Source organism: Salvia splendens, chromosome 11 (genome assembly GCF_004379255.2).
Source record: "Salvia splendens isolate huo1 chromosome 11, SspV2, whole genome shotgun sequence".
NCBI classification, from domain to species: domain Eukaryota; kingdom Viridiplantae; phylum Streptophyta; class Magnoliopsida; order Lamiales; family Lamiaceae; genus Salvia; species Salvia splendens.
Window position 1 is genome coordinate 23,482,979 of NC_056042.1, and position 20,312 is coordinate 23,503,290.

The window sequence follows — 20,312 nt, forward strand, 5'->3', positions numbered from 1 at the left end:
CATCATCAAAACAAGCAAATAGCCCACCAATAGCCCAGCCATAGCCTAGCCACATACTATCTACATTACTATTAACAAATATATACAAAATGAAATAATTAACAATCACACAATATACAGAATTAAATTTACGACACAAAAACAAGAAAATTCACTAATATTAATAAAATTTAAAAAGTACATTAATTAAAAAAAATTACATAATTAAAAAAAACTAACGGCGGTCAATCCTCCGCGCCCATAACTCTTCAATTAAATCCTTTTGGAGTCGAATATGAGCCGTCGTTTGGTGCATGTCGGCATGTGCTTGTAGGAGGCCGGCTTCAACGTGAGGTACCCCACTCCATACGTTGGGGGCGGCCACGCCGTGGCTTGGACGGGCTTCATTATCGTCGTTGACCCAATTGGTCAGTTCGCCACCTTCATCTTCGACAATCATGTTGTGCATGATAATACAGGCGTACATTATATCAGCAATGCATTGGACATTCCACAAACGCGTTGGACCCTTAATTGCCGCCCATCGAGACTGGAGCACACCAAATGCGCGCTCCACGTCCTTGCACGCCGACTCCTGCCGTGCCGCAAAGTAGGCCTTCTTCTCATCTCCTGGGCATCGGATCGTCTTCACAAAGACGGGCCACCTAGGGTATATCCCATCCGCCAAGTAGTAGCCCATATCATATTGGTTGTCGTTGGCGACAAAACTGATGGCCGGACCGACGCCCTAGCACTGCTCGTTGAAAAGTGGCGACGAGTTGAGGACGTTGAGGTCGTTGTTCGAACCAGCTATCCCAAAATACGCGTGCCAAATCCAAAGCCGGTAATCAACTACGGCCTCCAGGATCATCGTGGGATTCTTTCCCTTGTAGCCGGACGTGTAGAACCCCTTCCAGGCCGCGGGACAGTTCTTCCACTCCCAATGCATACAATCTATGCTGCCTAACATACCCGGGAACCCATGCTGACTCCCGTGCATCCGCAACAGATCTTGGCAGTCTTCGGGGGTAGGCGTTCGGAGATACTGATCACCGAATACTTCTATCACTCCCAGACAGAAATTCTTCAGACATTGCAGGGCAGTCGTCTCACCGATGTGGAGATACTCATCCCACATGTCTGCTGCGCCTCCGTAGGCCAACTGCCGGATTGCCGCAGTGCACTTTTGAATAGGTGTGTGGTCGGGTCTGCCAGCCGCATCGTGCCTGAAGCGGAAATACAGATATCGAGACTCCAATGCGTTGACAATACGCATAAACAGGTCCCTGCTCATCCTAAAACGACGCCTGAAAAGGTTGGCGTTGAACCGAGGCTCCTGTGCGAAGTAGTCTTCGTATAGGCGCTGATGTGCAGCTACGTGATCCCGATCAATCACACTGCGGCGGTGGACCACTGGGGGAGGTCGAGGTATCGCCGGCTGCAAGGCCCTTTCCATCCATTGGTTTATCGCGTTGGTCGTATAGGCGTCCAACGCTTCGGCCATTCGACGTTCGTACTCCTCAGCATCCCCTCCGCTACCACCACTACCACCACCAGCGTTACTCATTTCGCATTGTTGCTCTTGTACAGATATTAAGATAGAGAGAGTACTCGTTAAAACAAGTGGTGCGAATGAAAATGACGAGCAAAGCGCGTATATATAGTGTTTCGGAAAAAAAAAATTTAAATTTCGCGCTAGACGGTGCGCTGGGCGATCCGGGCGCTGCAATAGCGCCGAGCGGATCGCCCAGCGCACCGCCCAGCGCCACGCGACCGCCCAGCGCTGCGCGGTTTCTCTCTCCATTCGCCCGCTGGGCGACTGCAATAGACCGCTCAGCGCCGGCGCTCGGCTGGGCGCTCGGCTGGGCGACATTGTGGATGGTCTTACTCCTAATATTTTTCATCTACTAATTCTACTAACTATGAAATATAAAAAATCTAAACTATAAGTCATATTCTAGAACTACATCATACTACCTTTCTTGGAAAAAAACTCCTCCTTGAGTTTGGTTTATTGAAATAGCATCTTAACCGAATCAAAATTTCTCCAACTACATCAGTCATAATGCCATCATCCCATTCTGCCCAATTTTTCAAACTGTCTTATATTTTTCCTCTTTTTATTATGATTAACTTCCAATATCTTTCGAACCCTACGGCCTTCTCCTCTTCTCACTCCCAAATCCACCACCATTGCCTTCTACAACCAACCTCCTTATATTGTACAAAAGAAAAGGACTGCCCTTCTTAGCAGCCAATAGAGCCGTAGCATCAAAATTATCGGGGTCGCTAACCACAAGCAAAGCCACATTCTTATCCCAAAGGAAAACATACCCAAACTCCCGATTAATGAATGGTACAGTATAATCCACTCTAAAAGTGACCTCCTTTCCAATACAAAGCTTCCTCATGAATTCTCTGCTCAGCCATGGAAATGGTTCATCGAGCCCACCCCTTCGGGGATCCAATGCATGAGCCATTAGAGAAGACACAGTAGTTGTCTTCCCTGGGGGAACCCATTATCACCTAGCAGTCACCAGATGGAATAGCTTTTACTATTCCTCTCAACCATCCTGTGGCTCCAGTCGTTGATGCCTCGTCGTACACCTCATCGTCATAGACGGCAACGCCCTCTTCCTCGGCATCGTCGTCAAATTTCACGGAAGGAGGCGGAGATTTGCTCATCAATCCGGGGAGCTTATAGAATATATCCTCGTCGTATACGGGCTTATCATATGCCTGCATCGACAATATATCCTCGTCGTATACGGGATTATCATATACATGTATCGACAATATATTGTTGTTACTATTCTTCGGTGGTTCGGGGAGCTCATAGAATATATCCTAGTCGTATACAGGCATATCATACACCGGTATCGAAAATATATTGCTATTACTATTCTTCGACGACTCATCCGCATCAGATGATGTGAAGACGTCGCTAAATAATGTATCGTCCATCGGACGACGCTCCAACGCATTAGACCTCATCGGGTTGGATTTCCCCCAACGCTCATCCAGTCGCGCCAATGTCGTTGTAGGTCTCGAACCTGTTGTTGCAGATCATCGTTTTCGATGTCTCGCAGATCACACTGTCGTGCAACCTTTTCGTTTGGGAGATCTCCACGTCCCCCACCACGACCGCCGCCACGAGCATCGCCACGTCTGCTGCCATGTCTACATTCAGCCATTAATAATCAACCTGGATCGTAATACCAAATGATGCAGAGACGTATGAAGACTGGTTGAACTGGTAGATAAAGAACTCAACTAATTGAAAACTTAGAGTATAAAAACTCAATCCAAAATTAATAATCAAAAGTCTGTTTTTTTAGTTGGACAATGAGGCCTTTTATATAGGCAAAGAAAAATCCTAAACTTATGGAAAATAAAACTAAAAGGAAAATAAACAAAAAGAAAACCTAATTTGGTAGAAGGAAAAACAATTACTCTTAATATTTTCCATCTACTAATTCTACTAACTAGAATATAAATAAAATCTAAAATATAACTTGCTTAGCCTCCAAGTCATATATTCTCGAACAGCGTCATACTCCATTAGTTCCGAATTACTTGAGTCATATTCTATTTTGGTTTACCCTAAGTTACTTGAGTTATTTCTTTTTATGCCTAAACATACTCTATTCGTCCCAATAAACATGAAACATTTGGTTTCTGGGCATGAGATTTTATGCAGTGTTATTTTGTGGGTTCTTGAAGAGAGAGTAAAATAAAAGAGATGAAAAAGTAGAGACAATATTGTTTCCGTTTTAGGAAATATTTCATTTTTAAAAGAACAACCTAAAAAGGAATACGTCCATTTTTAATGGGACTAAATGTGATTGCAAAAGCTCATTCTTTCCTCCCTAAACGCTGCCGTTTTAGAAACCTTCATCCATGCTCAAATACAGCAACCAAAAGGTAACCTAAAAATTCCAAAGATGCTGCAGCAAGAAAGGAATCGGGTCAAGATAAAATCCATCCGAAAAATATCACATTCCTTTTCTTTCAATCAAAAACCTCAAAAATCAAATATCAAGACATAAAAAAAATGAAGAATTCAGTCCCAAATGAGGAAACAAACATCTTCTAACCATTCCTCAACTTGTCATCATCTAAACATCCCATTCTCCTTCAACAATCATTTTTCTTGATCGTTTTCATCGTCGGATCGAGTTCCTCTTGTTTTGGTAGCTTAAATTTTGGGTGTTACTATGCAAATAAAACAAAGATATATTAAGGTCATTACAAGAAAAAGGTACATGATATAGATGACTATAATAAGAAATTACATCTTAAAGTATCAGCTAAAAAAAAGCTTCACACAAATTTCACAAACGAGAAAGTAACATGATACACATTCAAATCCACAGTGGGTATACACTATTTCGTGACAAATGTTTCTTGATTGTAATTGTAATTGTAATTGTAAGTGAGAGGGTGAGGAGGGTGTATAGACTCCCACTCAATTTGATATTTCGGTACTGACCAGATCCAGTCTGAAGACAATGAAAGTGGTAAGACTGATCGCAGTGATACATGGGTTTCTTTGGATGCATTTCCCTTTCGCAAAACTCGCAGAAGATGGTCTGTAGAGGCATCTAATGTGAATAGCAATGGGTGGTGATCCCACTCGGCCTTTCTTACAGTCGCCGGCAGCTGAGCGCATCATTCGCTAATGCTTTGCCCTTGTCATCTTCTGAAATCAAACTCAATGAATGTTTGTGATAATTGAATAAGGTTATGGTTCTTGGCATGTCATTCACATTTTATCACATCATCTATACTCCTAAATACAACAACACATATTCAATGCAATCAGTATTCGGGGCTGTTAAATTAACAAATTGCGTAATACGACTAATTAATACTCCCTCCGTCCGCCAATAAATGTCCCATTTTTCCTTTTTCGTTTGTCTGTCAATAAACGTCCCATTTCACTTTTACTATATTTGGTAAGTGGATCTTACATTCCACTAACTCATTTCATTCACATTTTCTTATAAAACCAATATATAAAAGTTGACTCCATATTTCACTAACTTTTCTATCCACTTTACTTCATGAATTCAAACAATTTCTTAAAACCCGTGCCAGTCAAATATGAGACATTTAATCACGGACGGAGGGAGTAATGATAATTAAGAATTACTAGTATAATGCAAGTAGTCTTACAAAATGTCTTGTTTGGTCTGAGTCAGTGACGGATCCAACGCATTTGAGATGGGCAAAGTATCTGCAATCACCACAGAAATAGAGCCAACATGCCATGTCAAACTCTTTATCACAAACGTCACAATTGTATATGTATCTGCGATGTTCCATTGGGAAACAAAAGGCTAGAGAAAGTTGGTGTTTGTGTTGGTGGCGATCTTGTGGGAGAAGGATAGGCAACGAGGCACAGCTCGCGTGCACCCAATATTCACACATGATGCATATGTACGCCATGTCCACATCTTCAGTGCCACAACCATCACAGCTAAACGGAAAGGTGTGTTTTCTCATCAGTGTCAACGGATGGATGTGGCTCAGGTGTTGCAGCTCCTTTCTCTCCTCCAACAACCCTAATTTGATGCATTCTACACGAGTGTCAAATTCACAAATAGGGCACCTATATCCTAACTTGCTGCCTATTATGTAACGACAAGGATTACAGAAGTATCCTTTAGGCATAAGTCTATAATCACATAGGTAAAGAGGATGATCAGGGTGTGAGGGATGAGAATGTATTCGACGAGGTAACTCTCCACACATTTTATGGATGATAATTCGACTATTACTATTATAATGAGGTTCTTTGCAAGTATATTCTAACTCACAATTAGTCACAACATTACCACATACGTAACAATTTAAAGTCTCCTCATCGTGTTGTTTAGTGAGAAATAAAGGATGTTCATGGCAAAAATGATGAATAACCTTCTCCATAGATAAATAAACTCCTAATGTACAAATGCAGTATATATAAGATCACAGAGCTAGAGCAAACATGTGTACATATATGCCAAATATTTGTGATTTGTGCGCATGTATCAATGGATCATGAAATCTCAATGGATCATGAAATCACAAAAGTTAGTTAAGAAAGATAGTAAAAAAATATAACAGTAATAATTAACGGAGAGCTATATATGGGATAGGAATTGTGTAAAAATTTGTATGAATAACAGGCCATAAGCACCACATGCAAAATATATAGACATGCATTCTGAAAAAGTATATATAAATGGTAGATTGGCATGAAAGCAAAGAACTCTTACATGGAGTAGCTTTTATTTTTATTTGTCCCACTTTTAACATTATTGAATACGATACCTTAAAAATACTTAATTAAAAATAAACCTTGAATAAGACAAATGGAAGATGTGTGTGTGTAATGTAAATTAATTTGTAATTATGAGACTTGTGTTTGCTTAATTAGTTAAATTTATAATATGGCGTGTACTGTCACAAGTTAGAACCACTATATTGACATCATACATGCAATCGTCTATGTAACAAAAGAATTGTGCTTGGATTGATAGCAAAGATAATAATATTTTCTTTTTTAAAGTATAAAGTGGATACGTATACTCATTAAAGTTAATGGTGGGCCTTTATTAGTACCTTATAACACAACGAAAGTTAACTATCTTTGATTGAGAAATACATGAATAACACTATTCTTTCTATCATGTGTAATAATGCATGGTGATAGGTATTAATTATGGATTCATTCTTCATAGTTCATTCTTAATTCTCATTAAATATTTTCAACATTTATAATATGTGGAAATACAAAAATATATTTAAAAAAATAAATCTATTAATTATATAGAAATTATCAATTCTCTTTCGGAATAAAATAAAAGTCTAGGTCCTATCACATGAGTCGTCATAATGTAAGTATTAATAGGTGTTTGGTTGCAAGATTGTATCTCAAAATTAATATAGTGTGTTTGGTTCATGAGATTAAATCTCACAACTCAATCCTAGATGGATAACCATAGGATAATTAGTCATAGTTAACCCCTCCAACTAAAATAATCTCAAAACTCAATCGTAGATTATATCTTGGTATTATTTTATCTAGTAAAACTGAACACCATCTAAAAGGATACTTGGGATCACCAATCCCACTTTTAATTAATATTCAGCTATGATAGATTTACCGCTGATTAATCTTCGTATTATCATTTAAAACATTAATTCAAATCTTCGTATGCCCGCTAATTCATCCATCTTAGATGACTCATTTTGACTCAACCTAAATTTTGAAATATGCTATTCATCTGTCCCTTACTCCAACTCATGCATACTGTGGTATCAATCAAAACAAAAGGGTAATTTTACCTTTTCCATATTGTAGGAATTTTTTTCTTTCTTTTAATCCCATGAAAATATGCACTTTGGGGACGATACAAATTTTAATGCAAAATTAGTTAAATACTCCCTCCGTCCCACATTTGGAGTGCCATTTAGTTATGGCACGAATTTTAAGAAATTGGTGGAGTGTGTAATTAATGAAGTGAGATGGTAGAGTGTATAATAAATGAAGTGAGTTGTTGGAAAATGAGATAGGTTGACTTTTAAAATTTTAAAATTGTTTATTTTTGACTTACAATAACTTTGGTTGTTTAAATTATTTAAACTTATGGTTTTTAATTTTCCAACTTGTTTATTCCATGATTTAAGCTATGCCAAAAATAAAATTAAAACAAATGTTTCACACTTTGCAATCCCATGATTTTCGGCCATCACATCAACACAAATTTAAAGAGGGAACCTCATTCCATTTTCATTAACTCAATCTCCAAATTATGGAGGGAAAAATTCATTACAATCCCAAGGAGGGAAAAATCCAAAATCAAATTAAAGCTAAACTACATCTATAAATACATTCACTCCACAATTACTCCAAAAACTTGAACTCCACCTACCTACAAACCAACCAAAGGTATTTATATCTAAATTACCCTCAGAGCAATTTCATCATAGGGGAATGGAAATGGATCAAGATATGGAGCAGGAGCACATTGAAGAGGCAGAACTGGAGCAAGAGATGGAGCAGGAGCATATTGAAGAGGCAGAACTGGAGCAAGGGCCGAGAGCAACCCTGAGTTTGAGCAGCCAAATGAAGAACCATATTGTGCAGTTCCTTCAACAGCAATGCCAAGCTGGAGCACTGCCACATGGTTCATTTAAGAGGCAGCCAAGAGATTCAAAGTGCATAGAAGGACAATGAGCCGCGTATGGGGGATAACCAAGCAGCAAATTGAAGATGTGAAACCTGTTATCATGAGGGGCAGAGCATCAGGATATACTAAGAAAACAAGTAAAGTACATTTTGATGATGATAAGTTCAGACAATTGTCTTTTCTTAAGAGATCTTGCTATAAAAAACTTGCTTGTAAAATGGGCGCTAGCAAGATAAGGCCACATACAAATGCCATAAAACCAGCACTCACTGAAGCAAACAAAATTAGTAGAATGAGATGGTGTCTTACTCATATTCAGCCAGCTATGGATGAAGGGAAGCTTCTTTATCATGCTATGCACAACACAGTTCATATTGATGAAAAATGGTTTTACATGACAAAGGCTTCAGACAGATACTACCTGTTGTCGGATGAGGATGAGCCTTACAGGTCTTGCAGATCAAAAAGATTCATCACAAAAGTGATGTTCATGTGTGTTGTAAGTAGGCCACAGTTTGGCACAGATGGGCAGACCATCTTTGATGGTAAAATAGGCATATTCCCATTCACAGAACAAGTTCCAGCCAAAAGGATGTCAAAGAATAGGCCAAAAGGGACACTAGAGACAAAGCCTATCCCATCAGTTAACAAGGAAGCAATGAGAGAATGTCTCTTGAATCAGGTATGGATATTTTTTCCCCTCGCATTCCTATAAGACATTGGTAATGTCATCACTTAGCCATATTTTTATTTATTCATAAATAATGCACAGATTATTCCAGCAATCAAGGCTAAGTGGCCAGCCAATGCAAGCAAGGAGATATATATCCAACAAGACAATGCCAAACCTCACCTGAAATCCTTTGACTCACAATTTGATGATCTTGCAAGTTCAGATGGATTTAAATTCCATCTAATTAGCCAACCAGCCAACTCCCCAGACACCAATGTATTGGACCTTGGCTTTTTCAGGGCCATACAATCACTACAAGATGATAAACTAGCCACCAATATAGATGAATTATTGGGTAATGTTTGGAGTTCTTTTGAGGAACTCACACCACAAACTCTGAACAATGTTTTTTTAACATTGCAAAGCTGTCTCAGTAAGATCCTAGAAGTGCATGGGGGCAACAATTACAAAATACCCCACTTGAACAAAGAAAGGCTGAGAAGGACAGTGGGGCTTCCTACATCACTTGAAGTTGAGGAGAATCTGGTAAAAGAAAGCTTAGAGTATCTACTACTCCCTCAGAATGATGTCAGTACCTCATATGACATATAGGGCATCTAATCAATGTTTTACAGATCTAGATAGGCCACTTGGATCATAGGGTTTACAGTATAAGCATCAAAATAGTTTGGTGTTTAGTATGTAAACTTTTTTTTTGGTTATAGTCTTCATTTTGGGTTAGGATAAATAGGCTGCATTCTGGGATAGGGTAACTAGGCTTGCTTACAACTCTAAAAGCTGCATTTTGTATGAATTCCAAGTGTAATTCATGGTTGGTGTGTGTTTTGTTAACAAAATTGCAAATCAAAGCCTCTAAACCATCAAAGAGGTGGCTAAGTTCACAAAAAACCAACCATTACAGAGGCATCATAGCTGAGCATGCATAACTCTTAAAAAAACATCATCACAGAGGAACAAAAGTGCAATTCAGAGCCAACAAACCAACCAAAGACAGTAAACTTGCAAATCAGAGCCTCCAAACCATCAAAGGGGTGGCTAAGTTCACAAAAAACCAACCATTATAGAGGCATCATAGCTGGGCATGCATAACTCTCAGAAAAACATCATCACAGAGGAACAAAAGTGCAATTCAGAGCCAACAAACCAACCGAAGACAGTAAACTCACAAATCAGAGCCTCCAAACCATCAAAGGGGTGGCTAAGTTCACAAAAAACCAACCAATGCAGTGAATACACAGATAATCAGATGTAATTCATCAGAAAAACTGCATCATGGAGTATCAAACAAACCAACACAACCAAGACTACGATAACCCTCAATCAATTCAACTGAAACAGCCTCCAAACCCTACACAGGGGGTGGCTTAGAATTGAAAAAATACTCACAGATTAGATGAGATCTTTCATGCTAGGCAACAAGATCAACAACATTGCTTTTTCATTCTCGGTGTACTCCACCTTTGATGAGGACTGTGGTTGAGGTTCAGATTCGTCAAAGGGGTGGGATGGTGCTTGTGTTTCAGAGTCTTCATAGGGCTGGAATGGTGGGGGATGTTCAGATCCGTGCAAGCCCTCCGACGGCGCCTGCGTTTCAGAGTCGTCATGGGGGTGGAACGGTGGTTGGCGTTCAGCCCCGTCAAAGCCCTCAAACGGTGGCTGGGTTTCAGATCCGTCGAAGAAGCCATTCGGTGGGGGAAGCTCAGTTTCTTCGACGACGTCAGACCCATCAAGGCCCCCAAACCATCTTCGATTTCCCGATCGGTGGTAACAATCGACCATTCGGTCGATTTCCCACCGTGCAATCACTTCCGGTGGTGTATCAAGGACGATTAGGGTTCTGGGAGGTGTATCGAAAGATGGCAACGATTCAAACTCCGGCAATGGATCCCATTCATCGGGCATGGGAAGCGAATAGAGAGAGACGGTGATGGAGTAATCGTCAGATTTAGATCGGCGATTATAGTAGGAACTGATTAGGGTTCCTACAATTAGGAATAGAGAGAGATGGGAAAGGTGGAGTGAGAGTGAAATGAAAGTCAAATGAGGGTATTGGGGGTGGGGTAGGGTGGGTTAAGATTTTGTTTTTTTTTTGTTTATTTTTGGGTAGATAATGGCATTTGGGTGTAATTTTGGTGAATAATAGGGTAAAATTTTATGTCCAAATATGAAAAATTCTAAATGTGACTCTAAAACTGGGACGGACTTTTATGGCAAAATGTGACTCCAAAACTGGGACGGAGGGAGTATGAGAGAAGTACAAATAAAAAGTGATTAGAGCATTGTTAGTAGAGAATGTGACTTACCTCATAAGGGAGAAAAGCTTACCAAAAATGGAAGATGACTATTTTTGTGGGACGATCCCAAAATGAAAAAAGAAGACTATTTTATAGGATAGAGGGTACGTATTATCTTAATTAATATTCCTCCGTCCCAACTAAGTTGAAACGTCTTCTTCTTTGGGACGTCATCTAAGTTAAGTAGTACTTCCTCCGTCCCTGAAAATTTGTCCTATTTTTCCATTTCTATCCATCCCACAAAATTTTTTTACCATTTTTGGTAGTTGGACCTCATATTCCACTTTTATCCTCCGTCCCAACTAAGTTGAAACGTCTTCTTCTTTGGGATGTCATTTCATTTTTTTACCATTTTTGGTAGTTGGACCTCATGTTCCACTAACTCATTTATACTCACATTTTATTATAAAACTAATATATAAAAGTAGGACCCACATTCCACTAACTTTTTCAACTCATTTTTCATTACATTTTTTAAAACCCGTGCCGGGTCAAAATGGGACAATATTTGGGGGACGGAGGGAGTATTTTTCTTACTCTCTCATATGTTATTTTATTTTTATTTAATTCACTATATATAAATTCTTAATTTTCGTGTTCAAAAGTTTTTTCCCAACTTAGTTGGAACGGAGGGAGCTGCTCTTTCTACTTTAGCTTCAACCTTTCATGTGAATAATAGACTATTGACCAAATGAAATTTTAAAACAAATGGATAACTTATAAAATTGATTTTGAATTTTTTTTTTTGATTTTAGGTACTGTATATAATTAGATAAAAAATAGTAGATGTAATATTATATAATATAATAATGAAAAAAATGAAAATAAGTATATGCAGGGTGATATAAATAAACTCAAATTAACACACATGGAATTACAATATCTTTTCTGATAACAGGGTGGTTTTTGTAAATTGATTCTAACGGGATCCAGATCCGAAACCAGATTTTAATAAAATCAACCCATCTTCATCCACTTAATGCCCATATAATTCTCTCTCAAAAAATATTACACCCTACCAAAACTTAACTACAACAGTTCTACGGAACAAGTGAATTTTGTTGTCACCTCTTCAAAATATCTCCCCTCACTCTCACCACACTCACATTTCTGCTCTTCACGTTTCATCTTAACCAGGCAGACGGCAACTGATCTACCGTAGGGCGAAGATGCTACAAGAACCTGCTGGTATTCATCATCTCTCTAGAAGGCACAGTAATTCCTACACAAGATACTGTGTGTCTAGAACCAATTTGAGACGCTGAAGTCACGAAGCTTTCGAAGATGCTTCTCCATTTCATCCCGTGTTTTGTTCCAGTCTTCCTTCTCGATGACTGTGGTTGGGTCGTCTCTTTCTTCCTGCAAGCATAAGCAGAATCAGTTAGAAGGGGAACAGACGCCATCAACAAGTTCCTTCCTACTTACTGAAGAAATTATTTTGAAGGTGTTCCCTTTATCTCGAACAACGAGTAAATCTTTTTTTCTATCCCGATCTTTGCCATCAGGAACAGTCACCTGCAGAAAGGAGACAATGATTTGTTAAGCATGAAGAGTAACAGAATTAGTGGTACGGTAATCATATTCTATTAGTCACGAATAAGATAGAGGTTTAAATTAGCAATTTATCTTTAGTATAAACCCAATACAAAATTAACTGCAGATAGAATATCAGGTGAGTAGCTCCATGGGAATAACCAGCAGCGTTTGATAAATTTATGCATTTAATAACTTAGTTCTTTACCTAAAGAAAAAGTGAGAGAACAACCCTGTTGAGTTTCTCTATTTTATGTTCGAGTTACAACTCACATTTCACTTTACCAACACACAGTTATGTACACATTTATCATATCATCCAATAAATTGCTATTGATATCCTCCAGAGGGTGGCGTGCGTTGGAGATGATCAAACATGAAATGCATAGTGTATCAGTGATGATAACATAAAAAATCTCACATTGGACAGAACAAAGAGCTTAAAAGAGAGTGCTACTACATGTCCAAGGATTTGAAGTAGTTCTTTTCATAATTGAGGAATCCAAGAGAGCAAAAAGCAATAGAAAGCAGAAAGAAAGGTGCCTACCATAACTGTTGCTCTCGAGATTGATCTAGTTTTTGAGTCAATGACATAAATCTCTTCAAAATCCAGCATAAATTCTGGATCACCATACCGCCGGTTCCTATAGTGTTTCGTCAAGAAAACCTGCGAAACAGCAACATGGTTGCACTAAGTCAATATCGTAATTTTGGAAAAGAATGTCTGTTTTCTTCTTTTTTACTCCCTCCGTCCCGCTTAAGATGACACGTTCTCCTTTTTAGTTTGTCTCAATTAAGATGACACATTTCCTTTTTTGGAAACTCTCTCTCCAGTTAATATACCCAACAACTTTTTTTCACTCCTTTTAAAATATTCATCTTTCTTCATCTCTCTATTTTAATACTTTCACCCACCTTTCCTCTTTCCAATTAAACACTTTAACCCATAACTCCTAAATTCCCGTACCGGCCAAGAAATGTGTCATCTTAGCCAGGACGGAGGGAGTAATTTTCTCCAGAAAAGAAAGATGCAATCGACATTTTCTTGAAAATTAGAAAGCAACTCCAAATCCCAGCAGATGTAAATGGGAAGCTCAGACTACTCATTTGATAGAAAAGGCTCCATCACTTATTAATTTGGAAAGAGTCCTAATATAAGATTGCAGATGCTAATGCCTAACGGTATGATGATATGTCATGAATCATCCAAACTCCACAAGCAATTATAATTTCAATATTTAGGAAGTGCACCCAAACATGATTACAGTTTCAACGATTCTATGTAGGGCTAGGATAAGCAAAATAACACTATTTGCTCAAAACCAATAATAAACCACTTATGATAAAGTTCAAAGGTTTTTCCTAACCTTTAGGACTTCCCTCTCCGATTTATACATGGGATCTCTAGGTGCATCAATCGGTGGCTCTGTCACATTGTAGCAGCCGTAATCACTTTGAGCACATCGGATATACTGCAAATCGAAACAAAGTTACTAATGTCCAATAACGATGCATCTGTTGATAACTTTATAGTCAATCACGGTCACTTCCAGAGCTATAAATTCATTCTCATCAACATCCTATAAACCAGAGGCGTAAATATGAACCATCACCAAACAAAAGAGACTACCTTCTCAGGCATCGGCGCGAGAACCTTTGGAATCGCATACACGTCAGTGTCTGGAGGCGTGACATACATCTAAACAGAAAGATATAAGCAAATCCATAAGCATCGATAATAAAGGAGAGAAATATATCATCAAACAATTCATCTTCATAGATTAATATTAGAATCCGCCTACAAGAGAAAATTGACCGATTCAAGCAACAATTACAACAATCTTTGCAGATACAACTGAACTAGAATTATCTTCAACAATCAATGACCTAGAATTGTCAATAATATCTTAGTCTCATAGTGAGCAATCAGGAACATAATTAATGACCTAGAATTGTAAATTACGCAACTAATTGAGGTAGAAGCATCAATTAACTAATTAATCAAGTAAAACAAGTCGAATTCTACCTCACGGAAGTCGTAGACGTCATTATCGGGATCAGGCGGCTTCCGAATGAAAAAATCGCAATCCAGCAAACAAATCTTATGAAACTCATCTTCGTTTATCCGATAATCGACGATTTTCTCAGAATCCCAACCCTGAATCGACACGAAGCTCTTGCTGTGGACCATCGCGATTTCCTCCTCCCCGACGTTGCCGGCGGCGGCGATGGCGAGAGCGGCGGCGGTATCGTAATCGACATCGAAGTCCTTCTTGTTGTCGACCTCCTCCACCTCGTCGTCGTCCATGTCGTAGTCGTCCGGGCCTCCGCCGTCGGCATCTCCGTCGTCGGCCCGGACGCGGAAGCCTGGTCTGGAAGAAATTGGGCGGGTGATTGACAGGGAGCGGATAATGTTGGGCTTTGGGATGGAAAGCGTCGGAGCGGCGTTGGAGTTCACCGGGAAGAGGGGCGTGAGGAGGATAGCGGCGGCATTCATGGCGGAGAGGCAAAGTGTAGAAGTTTGGATTACATATTTTATTTTATCTGTTCCAACGGATTAGTAATTATCCTAAGGGCAGTGGCGCGCACTAAAGCTCGTCATATGCACTGTCATGTCAACATTTTATCCTCCTCCCCTTGCAGCCTTTCACCTGCAATGGAATACCCTAAGGGGCGCCCTATAAGTTTTACTATTGTTTTATTAATTAATTTAAATATATTCAAATATATAAATGCAAACTAATTAAAAAATACAACGAAGCACAATGATTATATAGAAACGACAAATAATACATTGATTAAAAAAAAGTTACAATGGTTATAAATAAATAAAAATTGACTATTCTACAAAAGCCCCAACTTCCGGCGCAACTCATCGATCAACCCCTGAGAGGTATTCGGCTCTGGTCGGATCCGTACACTTCATAAGGGCGTTGTGCATATCCAACAACGTCCGCGCCATCGAGGCCGTTGCCAAATACGAGTAGGCAATTGTCGTCGGGGTCGGGATAGGAGTCGGGATCGGCGATGGGGGGCGGCGGCCGAGGAGGATGTCGCATTCGCCTTCCCCTTGTTCTTCGTAGCTTTGACGCCTATGGGACGCCGCCGGGAGGACATCGGTGTGCAGGAACTTTCTTCCTCCGTGCACGTCCGGTTGAGGTCCACCGGACGAGTTCCGCTTTCGCTGGTCGTGTAACCACCAGTGTCGGTGGTCTTCGTCCTCTTTGTCGGCACCAGTGTGTAGAATCCCGCCTAGAAACTTCTGCTTGTCCCTCAAGAGCGCCTAGATGCTGAAATGCTTGAAGTCGCCGTACATGGACTGGAACAACAACAACGCTTTATCTCGCACGTCACTCAAGCTCTCGTCGCTTCCCTGATCCCTCGAACACTTCTCGTACTCCGCCGCGAACAGGTTGACTTGCTTCTTCACCTGATCTCAGTGCTTGCGGAGCTGCTCCCTTTGGCGCTTGTACGCGCTCAGCGGCTTCACCTCATTGTAGCGCTCAGCGATGCGCTCCCAGTACACGAAGTGCTTTTGGTTGTTCGCGAATATTGGGTCCTCCGATATATCCACCCAACACCTCGCCAAGACGTGGGTTTCATCCGGCTGGTAGTTCTCGTACGGCCGGGGGCGTACTCTTCATTCGTTGCCGGAGGTGGCAACTTGTACGCGCGGTGCTTGGTCTGCTTCTTTCTGGCGGGGGCGGCAGCGGCGGAAGGGGCGGCGGCGCGGCGGGAAGGGGCAGCAGGGCGAGTTGGAGATAGCTCCATGTCAGAGAGACCGTGCGAATCCGTACTGAAGTCGGGGTCGTACTGCGTGTTGTCGTCGAACGATCGATATTCGCCAGGTTGTGTACCTGGCCACCATGCGCCATCTCCAAATATCGGGCTACCAGGACTTGAGTATCCACCGGAATCCATTTTATTGCGTAATTTGAGAGTTGAAAAGTGAATCGAAAAGTTACAAATGAAATATGAGGATGGGGTATTTATATAAACAAAATTTTCGAATTAAAAAAAAACTAAAACGCGTTGCATCGTCCACGCCATCGTCTGCGTCGCCCACAGTGGGCGGACGATGGCGCGGACGATAGCGCGCCCGATGTATCGGGCGCGCTATCGTCCGCCCCATTGTGGATGCTCTGATTCGTTGTCGTACGACTGCAGCACTAAGGCCACCTTCAACACGTCACGTGGGTGGCTCGTAACCCGTCACGCCGGGACGAGACAGCGGCGAGACGCGTTGCAGCGTCTCGTCTCGTCCCCAGCCCGCCGAGCGTCCCGTCCCATCGAGACGGATGGCGAGCTGTCTCGCCACGCACCAGCGCGATGTGGCGCGCTCCGGCGCCACGCGTGACGCCCACTCGCCGGCCCGCGAGTGGGCATCGTCACGCTGATGCAATAAATCCTTTTTTTAAAATTCGAATTTAATAAAAAATCGAAAATTGGTAATATTACCGTTATTATTACCATTTTTTCTTTTTTTATTTTTATTTTTTTACTCTATAAATACTCCTAATTCATACTCATTCCACACACAAATACACATCTATTCTTTTCAAATCATCTTCATTTCCTCTCCAATTTTCATCTAACTTCTTATCACAAAATGTCCGACGACGGAAACTCTAGCGGTGGCGGCTCCAGCGGGTTTGACATCAACGCGTTCGGCGACTGGGGGGCATGACAATGTCCTGGGTGGTGGTTCCGGTTCGTCAACGCTGGGGGGTACCAACCACCCCATTATTGATATGGATGCATACGCATGTCCCTCCGGCCCGAGGTATTCACGGGGATTATCCCAGATTCGGGAGGATTATTCAGATGAACCCACTCCGGAAGGAGGCCGAGGCGGTGGAAGCTCCAGGGCGGAGGCGGAGACGGAGGAGGAGGAGAATCTAGGCCGGCATCCGTACAGCCCCAAGGGAACGCTGGCTGTGTACAACGCCTGGATCAGCGTCTCGTACGATCCCATCTTCGGGAATCAACAATCCCGGAAGTGCTTCTGGGAAAAGGCCACCGAGGCCTACCACGAGATTAAGCCGAAGGGGTCCCGCCGCCGCACATTTAAGATGCTCCGCGCTCATTTTGATCGAGTCGACAGAGAGGTCAAAAAATTCTGCTCCATCTACAAGAGTGAAGCGGCTCATTACCAAAGTGGAGCCACGGGAGCCGACATTCTGAGGTCGGTTTTGCTAGTCTACTTCGGCGACACCGGTAAACAATTCAAACATGTCGATGTTTGGGAGATCGTCAAAGACGAGAAAATGTTGGCCAACGGTGTCCGGTCCAGCTCAGGCTCGACCTCGAAGCGCACGAAGCACACGACGGGTGGCCAATACTAGTCTAGTGAGGGAGGTTCGGGCAGCGCCGCACAAGAGTTTGCCTCGTAGGAGGTTGAGGGCACGACAGACGATGTCGGGGAATCCTCCAGTGGGCGCCGTCAGCCTCAAGGGAGAAATGCGGCGAAGGCGGCTAGAGGGAGGAGGGTCCGAGCCGAATCAAGCCAGGCGGGCTCGGGGGCACCCTCTAACTCCCTAATGTCCATGTACATGACCGCCACAATGGCAGACACTTCCCGCATGACGCCTTCTCAATACTAAGTCTATCTTGCCGGAATTGAGTTTATAGCAAGATAACTTGGTATTCCGCCTCCAGGTGGCTTCAGTGCACCTCAACCGCCTTCGGGGGATGATTCGCCGGCGGATTAGTTTTTTTTATTTTCTATAAAATTGTATTTTATATTATGTAATTTTTATTTTTTTAGAATTTTAATTATATGGTTTTTTTATTTTTTTGAATTTTAAGTTGTACTTTTATTTTATGTTGTAATTTTATTAATGATGGGGGATTTCATAGCAAAAGAATTTTATTCTGAGTTAGGAGTGATGGGGGATTTCATAGCAAAAAAATTTGCAAAATAAATAAATTAGAGTGGAAATTTATTTTTGTGATTATTTGAATTACTTCAAAAACAATTAATCATAATACATGAATGTGTGAATTTGAAACTTACGTGTAGATTCTCCAGTGTATTCAATGAATAAGTAAGGACAATAGGATAATGTTATTTCTCATATCGTGTTAAATTGAGTTCAACATTTACAGCTATACAAGCAATTGTTCGGGTTGAAAATATGTTTTTTCGGTATACCAAGGCATAGTTGCCCAGTTTCTCCCCCGTCGTATTCATGTCGATGGACGCATCTCCATTATTCGTTGAGTAGAAGTTGACAGCGAGACTTTTGATCATCTTCAGCGCGTCATATCCACCCTAAGACGTATTGCTTAATTTGGGGCTCTTCTTGAATAGTGCACGTTAAGGTATATGCTGAAAAACATACTTTTATGTTGTTTTAATTACTGCAATTTTAAATAGAAATATATTTATTTTGTTATTTATCCCAGAAGCTGAGTCAGTTCCTAGGGTGAAGAAGAGGTCTAATAACTAGAAGAAGTCTAGAAAGTCTCGCTTCAAAATGGATTGCACTGAGATATATTATGATATTATTACGATTGTCCGGTGAGAATTTTACTGATTCCTTCCAAGTGGACATTATACTCAAAGCCTTTCACCGTATCTTCATCAATTTATAGGATTAAACTACTATTACTACAACATAAGCATAAATAATACTCCATCCGTTCTTGTTAATAGTCATTTTTCTATTTTGAAAAATTCCAATATAATTGAGTGATTTATATTTTTATCAAAAAAATCTCCAGTGTTACTTTATTATCTCTTCATTTCTCTTAATTTATTCTCTTATTCTATTCACCATTCATTTACACATTATTCTTAAACTTTATGCCAAAAAGAAATATCTCTATGGAGTAATTTAGAACGGTAAAGTACTCTCTTGTTAAATATTTACATAACATCAATCCTCTAAGGACTCGTTTGGTTGGACTGATAGGCCTTGATAGGGCCGCCTATCAGAGGTATATCAGGTGTTTGGTTGCCATGATACTACTATCTCTAAGCCCGAAAATTTGCTAAAAGCCCGCCTAGGCCCGATGGACTATCCACAAATGTGTGAATACACTATACCACACAAAAGCAGTGATAGTGTACTGTTCCCCTATGATAGTCAATATTGCCCTCTTTCTCTCCCACTTTTATTCACTCTCTCTCTCTCCTGCAACTCTTCTCTCACCCCCAATTTTACTCACTTTTCTCTATCTTCTGCAAATCTTCAAAGCTCATTCTATTTAATGATTTTGGTGATGTTTTTATTTTATTTTTGGAGTTGGGCTTCTCAGAGCTTGCAATTGAGATCGCCGTCGAGAAGTACGTTCGAAGGCTTAACGTCGGCGTGGACGATGTGAGGGGCGCAGGTATCGTGAAGGTGGGCGATGGCGGAGGCGAGCTGGAACGAGACGGCGGCGCGTTGATTCCACGTGAGTGGAGGAGTGTGGGAGGCGTGATGGAGCTTGTGGTGCAAGGTGCCGTTGGGGACGAACTCCATTATCAGGGCGCCTTGATCTTCCGCGTAGCCGAGGAGCTTCACGATGTTTGGGTGGCGGATGTGGAGCAGGATTTGGAGCTCCTGGTTGAAGGCGGCGTACACGCGCTGGCTGCTGCCGCTGCTGCGGTAGAGCTTGACGGCGACGGTGGAGTTGATTTTTTTA

General features: G+C 41.1%; 3 protein-coding genes across 4 annotated transcripts; 1 reads left to right on the plus strand and 2 right to left on the minus strand.

Annotated features, from left to right (window-relative positions):
* Positions 1–1,878: 1,878 nt before the first annotated feature.
* On the minus strand, positions 1,879–6,131 carry LOC121755251. Of its 2 annotated transcripts, XR_006040680.1 has the most exons (5): positions 5,158–6,131; positions 4,472–4,681; positions 4,077–4,194; positions 3,784–3,926; positions 1,879–3,159 (listed from the first exon to the last, which is right to left on the minus strand). XR_006040680.1 is itself a non-coding variant. In XM_042150526.1 (2 exons), the coding sequence occupies exons 1-2, from the start codon at positions 5,908–5,910 to the stop codon at positions 4,658–4,660; spliced, it is 777 nt and encodes a 258-aa protein (XP_042006460.1). In that variant the 5' UTR covers positions 5,911–6,131; the 3' UTR covers positions 4,204–4,657. The 2 variants fall into 2 exon arrangements, 1 of the variants encoding a protein (XP_042006460.1); XM_042150526.1 differs by lacking the exons at positions 1,879–3,159; positions 3,784–3,926; positions 4,077–4,194 and having other exon boundaries at positions 4,204–4,681.
* Positions 6,132–8,202: 2,071 nt separating this feature from the next.
* Positions 8,203–9,444, plus strand: LOC121754621. The gene is made up of 2 exons (XM_042149948.1): positions 8,203–8,841; positions 8,932–9,444. Exons 1-2 carry the CDS (start codon positions 8,203–8,205, stop codon positions 9,442–9,444), a joined length of 1,152 nt encoding a protein of 383 aa, XP_042005882.1.
* A 2,543-nt stretch (positions 9,445–11,987) lies between these two features.
* Positions 11,988–15,231, minus strand: LOC121756319 (PLASTID TRANSCRIPTIONALLY ACTIVE protein 6, chloroplastic-like). The gene is made up of 6 exons (XM_042151827.1): positions 14,707–15,231; positions 14,311–14,379; positions 14,048–14,152; positions 13,228–13,347; positions 12,573–12,662; positions 11,988–12,506 (listed from the first exon to the last, which is right to left on the minus strand). The coding sequence occupies exons 1-6, from the start codon at positions 15,175–15,177 to the stop codon at positions 12,390–12,392; spliced, it is 972 nt and encodes a 323-aa protein (XP_042007761.1). The 5' UTR covers positions 15,178–15,231; the 3' UTR covers positions 11,988–12,389.
* Between the last annotated feature and the right edge of the window lie 5,081 nt (positions 15,232–20,312).